General features: G+C 37.1%; 1 protein-coding gene across 1 annotated transcript in view; it reads left to right on the top strand.

Moving 5' to 3' along the window:
- Nucleotides 1–12,466, top strand: part of RSBN1L (round spermatid basic protein 1 like) — a 63,190-nt gene that overhangs the window by 27,357 nt on the left and 23,367 nt on the right. The window contains exon 3 of the mRNA XM_069587787.1: nt 2,291–2,931. Coding sequence (XP_069443888.1) covers nt 2,291–2,931 — 641 coding nt within the window. The remainder of the gene's footprint in view (nt 1–2,290; nt 2,932–12,466) is intronic.

Below are 12,466 nucleotides of genomic sequence, written 5' to 3'. Positions count from 1 at the left end.
ATTTTCAGAAGAGATGGTTAATTATTAACATTAAACTTTCCATTTGTAAGAATTGCTGTGAACTTGAGAGAATTTTTATGCTTTTTGTTTCAAGGTTAGGATATGGTGAAAAACTGACTGAACTGGAAACAGGGGATAAGCCTATAAACGTCAGGTAGTCTGTTGGTGAGAGAAATCTTTGGATTCATGGATTCGTTAAATGTTCACATATAGCAATGTACTAGATGCCAGAAATGCCAGGAGGGATTCAATGATTGGTGAAAAAAGTGTTTCACTATGAATTCATTAAAGTTATTTGTTTCACTCATACATTATCCTGAAGGATATATATTATACAGATATCCTGTGAATGAAAAAAATAACTTTGTATGACTATATCGTATATATTCATTTATGTAGAATATGTAATAACAGTTTATTAATTTAGAGCGAAGATATTTTAGTTCCAAAGAAAAATGAAAATAATATAAGAATTGTCTTTATAGGATGGGTAAGAAAGTCCAGTAGTGAGTACTGGGGCAAGGCAAAGATGTTTTGGGGAAAGGAAGTAACTTTACCAGTAGTAGAAAGATAAAGTAGGATTAGGTATGTTTCATAAGAAATTGTGAGTAGTGTAATTGACCAGAGCATGGGGGTACTTGAGGACACTGAGTTTGGATTCCAGACTGAAGAGATTGTATTTTACTTGGTAGTCATTGAGAACCCTTGAAAACAGTTGAATCAAGGGATGAACATGATCAAAACAATATATAAAACTTATAGAATTAGTGTTATGGCTCTAGCATTAAGGATGAGAGTTAGTCATGAGGCTTTTAGATCAGAAGCTAAGGCATAGTAGTATCATGGAAGTTAAAAATAATCAAGGATGAGGTGGGTATTTACATAGAACCGTGGAGAGATCAGGAAAAATGATTTGAGAGAGAATATCATTGGATTTGATATTTGAACAATCTGGGATGGTAAATTTGAGTAGACTGGAAACAGACCCAGAATTTTAAAGGATAGAAATAGTCATGTAATGAAGATAAGATGTTGGTGGATATAGTGGTTTTTTATGAGAAGTTTGATGGTCAAAAGAAGAGGAGAGAACTTTAAGCAAGAGTTTTGGAGTTGGTGGGAGGAACTTGTTTTTGGAAAGTAGGCAGGACATCTCATTCACCAGAGACAGAAAAGAATACTAGAGATATGTGAAGATTGAAAAATTTAGATAAAGAAGCAGGTTGTGAAGATTTAAGTCATGACTGGTTATCTTTAAAAGTGAAATAACAGATGGAAACAGTAAATCCTTTTTTCTTCTCAATTGTCATATTAATAACTTTTTTATTTTGTCTTAGGAACCATAATATTTTCTTGTGAGGATATTTGTTCTTTTCTGTGTTTTTTATTGTCTAGAAATAAATATACTGTGATAATATTGTATTTAATATGTACACTTAAATTCTATAGCTGTATAGCCACTGTAGATTAATCTTTTATTCTTTGGATTTCTAAATTTTTGAGCCTAGTGTCTACTTACCTTTGGTTACAGAGGTTCATTAATATATAAACTTATTATTGACCCATTTCTTTTTCTTTTCTTTAATGTTTCTCTTTACCAGTACATGGATATCATTTGTACTCAGGACATGAGAAGTTATTCTGATTTTGTCACCTCTTATGGTATCTTGCTGGGTTTTCACTGGGAATTCTGTAGACTCTAGTAGATCTAGAATAGCCCGTTTTGGATGAAAGAGTAGTTTACGGAGAAGGAAGTATGGTAAAGAGCTAAGGAATTTCTGTGTTTGTTGCTCATATACTATGCAAGTGTTTTTCTCCTTTGCTGATTTGTAAATCTTGACACCTGTATGTAATTTTTAAGAACTTAAAGTAAAAAAGATATATATCAATGGAAAATGTCTCATGTCCTAAATGCAGGGCATTCATTGTTCACATTGGCTTTTGTTCAGCTTTCCATTTCTGATTTTTATTTAAAATTTGAAGACTTATGATTTCTAAAACATTAATTTCATTACTTCATTAAATACTGATTGAGCATCTACTTCATGTTAGAATGGTACCACTCACTGTAAGCATAACTGTCTTAAGCCTTCCTCTTTGTGTATGTGTGCCTATGTGTGTGGAGAGAGGGAAAGAGTCTGACTAAATTATGATTATCAATACTGCGTAAAACAAGTCCCAAATATAAACTTCATTTTGTGTAAACTTTGCTTATTTGTTATAAAACAGTTCCTGAAGCATGATATTTAAAGAAACTAAAATGAGTACTTTCAAAAAAAATTTTTCCCAACAGGTGGGAAGGAGAAACCAAAAACAAGTGCAGAAGACTTACAAATTAAGAAGGTAAAGAAGAAAAAGAAAAAGAAACACAAAGAGAATGAAAAACGGAAGCGTCCAAAAATGTATAGCAAATCTATTCAAACTATATGCTCAGGATTGCTGTCTGATGTTGAAGATCAAGAAGCCAGAGGTATCCTAAATGATAACATAAAGGATTACAGTGGAAAGAGTTTGGATACCAAGAGTTATGATTCCAAAATTCCAGAAAACAGTGAGTTTCCATTTGTCTCATTAAAGGAGCCACGGGTTCAGAACAACCTCAGAAGGCTGGACACTTTGCAGTTCAAACAGCTCATTCATATTGAGCACCAGCCTAACGGAGGTGCATCAGTTATCCATGCCTACAGCAATGAACTCTCCCATCTGTCTCCTGTGGAGATGGAGAGGTTTGCAGAAGAGTTTGTGGATCTGGTGTTCAGTGAAAATGAGAACTCTGCAGCTTTCTATGTAATGGGTATTGTTCATGGGGCAGCTACTTATTTACCTGATTTTTTAGACTACTTTTCATTTAATTTTCCCAATTCACCAGTGAAAATGGAGATATTGGGAAAGAAGGATATAGAGACAACGACTATGTCCAATTTTCATGCTCAGGTAAGAGGTTTTAGTTGTGTGTTTTTTTTAAACTTTAAATTACATGTTTTAGACAAGTTTATTATGTTCTTTGATCATCATTTTCTTACAGGTTTGCAACCAAAAAAGGTAAGGATATAATGAAACCTCTTGGGGATATTAAAAATAAATTACTCTCTTGATGTGAACACTAGAGTTTAAATTTCAACTTCTATTTGTCTGTCTTTTCTTAAAGATAGTGAAATAATTAAGATTCTGTTGTCCTTTATTCCTTGGATTTGTTTTGGGAGTGAAATGAATTTACCTATTTATTATTCCAGTCCATACAATAGTTCTGTTACCTGAACATCACTTAAAATTGTCTTTTTGCTTTATGAAATAGTGCTTTAAAAGTGCTTAGCATTGGCTTCATCATATGGAAGGTGCTAAATAAATGTTGGGTATTCAATATATTGTGGTACAAAGGAATCTAACTAATGATTATTAGTTAAATATGTGATTATGTGAGAATATTAGCACATCAGTGCATATATTGAGCTAATTTCTATTTCCTACCCTTCTCATTGTAGAATATGCATTATTTTAAATTTATTTATTTTGGCCGCATCATGCAACTTGTGGGATCTTAGTTCCCTGACTAGGATTGAACAGTGAAAGAATGGAATGCTAACCATTGGACCGCCAGAGAATTCCTGAATATACATTATTTTAGAAAGCAGAGGCAGAATCCAGTCCACTGGCTTTTAGAAGTGAATGTAGGCCCATCTGAAGGCGGGTGCATTATTATTCATTCTCAGATCAGAGACTGCTTAGGCCGAAGATCAGCAATTTTCATGTTTATCTGTGCTAAAGTTTCTGGTATTCTAAGTAATAATTGATATTCTGGTTTGAAAAGAGGAAAGAAAGTGAAGAAAGTTTCAGAGAGATCTTAGTGATCCTCTGACCCAATCTTTGTCAACTTAAACAAGCACAGACAGGAGTCATTTCAGGTTTTACGGTTGGCAGCAGTGCCAGCAGTAGGACACCGTCTCCTTAACCTTCACCCAGGAGGACCTTTTTCCTTATTTTGAGTGTGTATCTTTTTTTGTGTTTGTTTAATATCTGTTCAAGTTATAGTTTCCACTTTAAATGATAGTCTGGACATTCAGTCACACCCACACATACCCACCTCCCCACCCCACAGTATGTTTGGTGTGTATTCTATCATATATTGAAGTCTGGATAATGTGCTTGTATTTAACATTTTAATATGTGTGTGTTGGGGGGGCTACTAACTGTGGGAGAATTCAAATTTGAATATTTTTTGGAGCTGAAAGGGAGCTGTAGAGCATTGGGCACTTGCTCTGTCATTTTATAAATTTCAGAATGGTTAGTAGACTGGCATCTAGTACTAGTGTCTGCTGTTTATTGAGTACTGCCTGTTGACTACCAGGAACTGTTTTAAGTACTTTATATGTAATAACCCATTTAATCTCCGTTACCATTTAATTTTAGCAATGAGGACAGAGAAGGAATAATTGCCCAGAAACCTTTGGTATTAGATCATTGATTTGTTTTTCATTTATTTTATGTCTGCTAAGTGCTAGGTTTTATGGTAGACCTTTTGGCTTCCAGTGTAATTTGTTTCCACTGTAGCATAAACTTTCTATTGCCATACAGTGCAAGTTATTTCAGTCATCTTTTAAATGTCACAATACGTTTATTTGCTTTTAAGATAGATTTTAAGGTTAGGAAGTATTAATTTTTTATTACTTGATATTTGTTAAATGATAAGCATTTTCATCCTAACTTGTGTAATACATACAACATGAAACCATACTTCTGTTGTTAAATACCATATTTTGCTGGGACTTGTTAATCAGGCCGGTGTGTGACTAGGTAGTGAGTCTGAAGTCCTTGAAGAGCCACCTTCCCTGATTGCCATTACCTGTTGGAGTTCTTGGATACCACATACAGCTGCATCCTTTGTTACCGGTTGTGTCTCTGGCCCTGTATCTGTGTGATTCGCCAGCTACAGGGACTGCTTTTCCCTCTTTAGCTTTAGATGTGGTGGCAGGAAATTGCCTGTACAAGGTCCGTGTGCCTTTACCCCATGGTCCTCCAGATCCAGCCATTCCCGTGGTGTCAGAAAGAGTATCTAGCGAAAAGCTTTCCTGAGCTGCTCATTTGATGTTTCTCCAAACCAGATTCTTTGTTTTTTTAAGAGCTTAGAAGACTGAGGAAGTTGTTTTCTGCAGACTAGTTTTCTGAATATTTGTTTAATGAAAATTAGAGCAGCCAAAATCATTTGCCCTATATCTGTAGACACTAAATGATGACAATATAAGTAAGATGTAGCTGTTTCTATGATCTTTATAGTGATAAGGTTTATCTTTGTAATATTACTCTGTAGTTTTCACAGAACTTCATTTTTATATCTGTTTAGCCTTTATCCTTGAATCATGTTAATTTAAAGATGTTTTGGTGTATGTACACACACAGATACACGGCACTGCCAAAACGGATCAAGGCACAAGACATCCTGTTCTTTGGTCAGTGATTTTGGAATTCTTTTTACTTGTATAATTCTGTTTTTCATCTTCATCTATATCCCTGCAGATTGCCTGAAAAATTTGAAAATATGGTAGAATTATATATTGTCTTATAGATTATGTCATTTTTCTGATGTTGTGACTCTGAGGTTAGTGATATAATATCAGTCAAACTGTATGATAAAATTCTGTTTGAGAATAAAAATGGATTTTTTGGGAAAGCTTGTAACCTATCCATATCAGATATTTTGCCACAGATCAAATCAAAAAGCCTCAAAACTAAGTGGCTTAAAGGTATTCCTCACAATTTGTTGGCCTCTCTGGAAAGTCTCTGTCAGCTTGACTGGTGGCTGGATAGCTTCATTCATGTCTTGTGGTTTTCGGATCAGTTGTTCTTAGGAGATCTTGCTTGTATGTCTGGTGGTTTGATGCAGTGTCAGTTGGGGTAATGATCGCGTTTTTCTCATCTTCTTGCAAGTTAACTTGGGCTTGTACCCATGGTATTAGCTGCAGAATTTATAGAGCAGAAAGAGTGAGTCTGCTTGTTTTGTGTTTGCTTTAATGTCCCACCGGCCAAAGGAAATCATGAGGCCAAACCCAGATTCCCTTCTTGATAGTGGGAGTGGCACAGTCACGTTGCTCAGAAATGAGTTACATGCTTGGGAAGAGATTTTGGCCATGTGCAGTCATCCACATCTCTCTCGGGCTTCCCTTGTGTCTCAGACAGTAGAGAATCTGCCTGCAATGCAGGAGGACCCGGGTTTGATGCCTGGGTCAAAAAGATCCCCTAAAGAAGGGAATGGCTGCTTACTCCAGTATTCATGACTGGAGAATTCAACGGTGAGGAGCCTGGAGGGCTACAGTCTGTGGGGTCACAAAGAGTAAGACACGACTGAGTGGCTAACACTTTCATTTTTTCACATCTGTCTTGGTCTACCATCTCTATTTTGTTCAAATAGTCATTTGGGCATTTATCATTCTCGTCTTTCATGGTAGGAGAACAGAAAGGCACGTAAGACAATATTTTCATCTGTCAAGGAATAATTGAGACTTCTGTCTTGACACACAGTATTTAATCAGTGTGCATTCCAAATGCTGTAGTAAGAACTTGCTACTGTGAGAATATGAAAACTGGGGCAGTTATCCTCCAGTCACCTTTTTCCCTCCCTCAAACCTGGTTCTGGGCAGGAGGAGAAGGGGACGACAGAGGATGAGATGGCTGGATGGCATCACCAACTCAATGGACATGAGTTTGAGTGAACTCCGGAAGATGGTGATGGACAGGGAGGCCTGGCGTGCTGCGATTCATGGGGTCGTAGAGAGTTGGACACGACTGAGTGACTGAACTGAACTGACTGAAACCTGGTTCTGAGTTACTGCAGGCAAATAACTTAAAGCAAGTGTTAACTCATGATTAAATCTACCAATATTTTAATAGCGAGTTCAGTTCAGTTGCTCAGTCATGTCCAACTCTTTGCAACCCCATGGACTGTAGCACGCCAGGCTTCCTTGTCCATCACCAGCTCCCGGAGTTTACTCAAACTCATGTCCATTGAGTCAGTGATGTCATCCAACCATCTCATATCATCCCCTTCTCCTCCCGCCTTCAATCTTTCACAGCATCAGGGTCCTTTCAAATGAGTCAGCTCTTCTCATCAGGTGCCTGACGTATTGGAGTTTCAGCTTCAGCATCAGTCCTTCCAGTGAACACTCATGACCGATTTCCTTTAGAATGGGCTGGATGGATCTCTTTGCAGTCCAAGGGACTCTCAAGAGTCATCTCCAACACCACAGTCAAAAGCATCAATTCTTCGGCGCTCAGCTTCTTTATAGTACAACTCTCACATCCATACATGACTACTGGAAAAACCATAGCTTGAGTAGATGGACCTTTGTTGGCAAAGTAATGTCTCTGCTTTTTAATATGCTGTCTAGGTTGGTCATAACTTTTCTTCCAAGGAGCAAGCATCTTTTAATTTCGTGGCTGCAGTCACCATCTGCAGTGATTTTGGAGCCCCCAAAATAAAGTCTGTCACTGTTTCCACTGTTTCCCCATCTATTTACCATGAAGTTGATGGGACTGGATGACCTGATCTTAGTTTTCTGAATGTTGAGCGTTAAGCCAACTTTTCCACTCTCCTCTTTTCACTTTCATCAAGAGGCTCTTTAGTTCTTCTTCACTTTCTGCCATAAGGGTGGTATCATCTGCATATCTGAGGTTATTGATATTTCTCCCGGCAATCTTGATTCCAGCTTGTGCTTCTTCTAGCCCAGCGTTTCTCATGATGTACCCTGATAGAAGTTAAATATACAGGGGACAATATACAGCCTTGACGTACTCCTTTTCCTATTTGGAACCAATCTGTTGTTCCATATCCAGTTCTGACTGTTGCTTCCTGACCTGCATACAGGTTTCTCAAGAGGCACGTCAGGTGGTCTGGTATTCCCATCTCTTTAGGAATTTTCCACGGTTTCTTGTGATCCACAGAGTCAAAGGCTTTGGCATAGTCAATAAAGCAGAAATAGATGTTTTTCTAGAACTCTCTTGCTTTTTTGATGATCCAGCGGATGTTGGCAATTTGATCTCTGGTTCCTCTGCCTATCCTAAAATCAGCTTGGACATCTGGAAGTCAACAGTTATTAAATCTGATTTGAATCTTAGCCTTGGCTCTGCAAAATGAGGGGAGAAAACTAACAGTTATTGAATTCATCTGGGGTCATTCATTCATCGTGCTAGGCCAATGAAAATGATTCAACATGGCATCTTTGACCATTGCCTTCGTTTGTACTGACTTTTCATTTTGACCAGTTGTGCTTGACATATACAGCTCCAGTGTTTGACCTGATCTGCTGTGGCAGGTGGCAGGTATCAGATGTTTGAATTGAGAATGGAGACTTTTTCCTTTATTGTACTAATTTAAATAATAAATAATAACACTTTTATTCTTATTTTAGTTATAAGGATATTTTTGAAATAAAATATTGATTAAATGTTATTACCTGGTACATGCTTTAATTTGGAAGGATATACTAGATATGATGGGGAAAAGCTCCCCCTTGTGGCACATTAATTTTTGTTAGACGCTTGGATTGCTGTGGTGAGCGTGACTTTTTTTTTTTAATTCACCAGAATTGAACCAGAAGCTTCTTCTGCTCTCATTTCCACATTTTTTTTTTTTTTTTACTGTAGTAACTATCCTCTTGTTTGTATTTCTTTTGGATTGATGATGATACTTGCTAGAAGCATCTATAATATCTTCTCTATTTAGCATGAGTTAACTATAATATATACTATCCCCTGGAGAAGGAAATGACAGTGCACTCCAGTGTTCTTGCCTGGAGAATCCCATGGACAGGTAGCCTCGCGGGCTCCAGTCCAAAGGGTTGCTAAGAGTCATACACAACTGAGCGACTAAGCGCATACTGTATACTATAAAGTATACGGTGGAATCTTTAATATCTTGGGATGTTGCTAGGCACACTAAAAGAAAACAGGTAAATAAGAAAAACAGATTTTGAAATCAAAACAGTTTGTCTTATGCTGGGCGAAATGTTTATTTGAGTGTTCTCACAGCCTTTATAGCGTTTAATAGTGTGTGGTGAACCTCCCAACCAGAAGAGCTTTCCAAACTTACTGGACTATAGAGCCTTCTCTTCAGGGACTGGCATATCAGGGAGCACATTTTGGGAAACAGCATTATTTCAAGTGAGTCATTCCTAGTGGTTTTTTAAATTACATATGTCCAATTTGCTTCCCTTGTTGCAGCAATTTTTATAACTAAAATAAGAGAAAGCAGTATATTTTTGGCAATGCATTTCCTGTCATAAAGGCTACTTTTTTCTTCTATAGCAAGCCAGATGTGTTTTTTGTTTTTGTTTTTAAAGATTATGTGAGGAATAATGAATAGGCTTTTAGTTTAAACATAATCTAATTGAACAGTCCCTTTCCCATTAACCGAAACTGAGATTATGTTGTTGACAATTACTGACAGTGGCTACGAAAAGTCTTCTATTTCCTCCTCTCCCATTCCCCTTACTCCCCTTCATAACATTTATAGAGAATAAATGGAGTGAATAAAGGGAAATATGAAAGTGTAGTCATGATGGTGGTAGGTTTTTTGTGGAGTGGAGGACTGTAGGGGAGGTTTAGGTTAAAAATGTTACATCTGTTGATAGCTTTTACAAATATAAGCATAACTATCCTTTCTGCCTTTTATTATGTTGTCTTCTGAGAGGTATACCTTTTAAGGAATATATATACCTTTTAAGGTATACCTTTTAAGGAAGCATATAGGGTATGTTTTAATGCAGTGATGTATGTTGATATTTTCAATTTTTTAACTGCATCAGAAAACTGATAATTTCATTGTTTACTGAAGCAAATACAGTGATCTTATGCAAAGTGTCATCACGATGTGAGTATTTCCAGGTAAGTGGTTTTTTTGAATAATGGAAGCATACGGTTTTAAGGACCAAGATTTTATTGAAGATAACCTTTTGACTGAGGATTGTTGTTGTTGTTCAGTCACTGAGTTGAGTCTGACTCTTTGAGACCCTATGGACTGCAGCATGCCAGGCTTTTCTGTCCTTCACTGTCTCCCGGAGCTTGCCCAAACTCTCTTGAGTCAGTGATGTCATCCAACGATCTCATCCTGTGGCCCCCTTCTCCTCCTGCCTTCAGTCTTTTCCAGCATCAGGGTCTTTTCCAATCAGTCGGCTCTTCACATCAGCTTCAGTACTTGGGAGCTTCAGTACTTTGAAGCATCAGTCCTTCCAATGAATATTCAGGGTTGATTTCCTTTAGGATTGACTGGTTTGATCTTGCTGTCCAAGGGACTCTCAAGAGTCTTCTCCAGCACCACAATCCAAAAGTGTCTATTCTTTGGCACTCAGCCTTCTTTATGGTCCAACTCCCACATCTGTACATGACTACTGGAAAAACCATAGCTTTGACTGTGGGGACCTTTGTCAGCAAAGTGATGTCTCTGCTTTTTAATATGCTGTCTAGGCTTGTCATTTTCTTCCAAGGAGCAAGTGTCTCTTAATTTCATGACTGAGCATATTTAACAAAATTTATGTTTTTCCATCTAGATTTGTCATTATGGTGTTATAATCTCGATGAGCTAGGGCAGGTGCAGTTGTGCATACCTCTTGCCACTCCTTTCCCTTGTAATTGTGGTTTCTTATCCTTTAAGATTTTTGATATTAACTGGAATTATGCCAAGTGTAGAAACACATATGTAAGAAGAGTATCCTCATATGAATCGTGGCCTTTGTGACATTTATTTTAACTATTTAGATATTCTTTCAGCTCTTACCTTTTTCGTTTTCTCATCCCACTGCTCTTGAATTGTAATTGTTGGATAAATTATTTTTGGATAATTGAAACTTTTTTTCTAATGATTATTGTAGATTTCTTTTTGTTCCATGCTACAGAGGAAACTTAATTATTTGCTGTATAATATTTCATTATTGCAGATGTCATGTAAATCAAAGCATACTATTTTTTTTGTGAGAAGTATGTGATTATATTCTTATATCTCAAGTTTCATCAAGAAGTATGTATGTTTTGAATTTGAATGTGTAGTTTTCAATGTTTGAAACATTAATTGTTCAAATTTAGTGTATGTTTGAAGTATTGGGTTATTAATCTAGAAAGTAATAGTGTTACTTGCCCAGTCATGTCCCACTCCTTGAGACCCCGTGGACCGTATCCCACCAGGCCCCTCTGTCTCTGGAATTCTCCAGGCAAGAATACTGGAGTGAGATGCCATGCCCTTCTCTAGGGGATCTTCCCAACCCAGTAATCAAACTCCGGGTCTCCTGTGGTGCAAGTTTTTTTACCATTAATAATTGGTAATTCTTTACCAATAGCAAATTACCGATTCTTTACCAATAATAATTCTTTATTATTCTGAGCCACCAGGGAAGCCACAAGAACATTAGAGTGAGTTGCCATTTCCCCCTCCAGGGGATCTTTCCAACCCAGGGATTGAACCTGTGTCTTCTGCTCTGTAGGCAGATTCTTTATGCACTTAGTATTAAAAGTTGTATTAATATGAAGTTGCTCAGTCGTGTGCAACTCTTTGCGATCTGAACCCATGGACTGTATGTAGCCTATCAGGCTCCTCTGTCCATAGTATTTTCCAGGCAAGAGTACTGGAGTGGGTTGCCATTTCCTTCTCCAGGAAGGAATTAAATGATATGTATTAAATGGTATATAACTAAAAGTTACATTACAGTGTGTTTGTTTAATTCGGGGTGTGCATGCATGCTAAGTCACTTCAGTCATGTCTGACTGTTTGTGACCCTATGGACTGTAGCCTGTCAGGCTTCTCTGTCCATGGGATTCTCCAGGCAAGAATACTGGAGTGAGTTGCCATGCCCTCCTTCAAGGGATTTTCCTGACCCAGGGATTGAACTCATATCTTTTAATGTCTCCTGCATTAGCAGGTGGCTTCTTTACCACTAGTGCCACCTAGGAAGCCCCTAATTGGGTTATAGTTGATTTATATTAATCTTAGTTTCAAGTGACAAAACAGTGCTTCACAGTTTCTTTACATTATACTCCATTTTAAAGCTCTTATAAAATACTGTCTGTATTCCACATGGTGTACATTATTCCCTTGTAGCTTATTTATTTTATACATAGTAGCTTGTACTTAACTCCCTGCCTCAGTCTTGTTCATCCCCCTCCCCCCCCACCCCCTCTTCCCACAGGTAACCACTAGTTTTCTATATCTGTGAGTCTGTTTCTTTTTTGTTATATTCATTAATTTTTTAGATTCCTTATATAACTAATAACATACATAGTATTTATCCTTATATAATTAATAACATACATAGTATTTATCTTTCTCTGACTTATTTTACTTAGTAATATCACTCAAATCTATCCATGTTGTTGCAAATAGAAAAAAAATGCATTCTTTTTTATAGCTGAATATCATTCCACTGTGTGTGTGTGTGTGTGTGTGTGTGTGTGTGTGTGTCTTTGTATGTGTATATATATACACACACACACC

This window comes from Ovis canadensis, chromosome 4 (assembly GCF_042477335.2).
Source record: "Ovis canadensis isolate MfBH-ARS-UI-01 breed Bighorn chromosome 4, ARS-UI_OviCan_v2, whole genome shotgun sequence".
Classification (NCBI taxonomy): domain Eukaryota; kingdom Metazoa; phylum Chordata; class Mammalia; order Artiodactyla; family Bovidae; genus Ovis; species Ovis canadensis.
The sequence above is the reverse complement of the archived record's forward strand: the minus strand, read 5'-3'. Positions and strand labels throughout refer to the sequence as shown.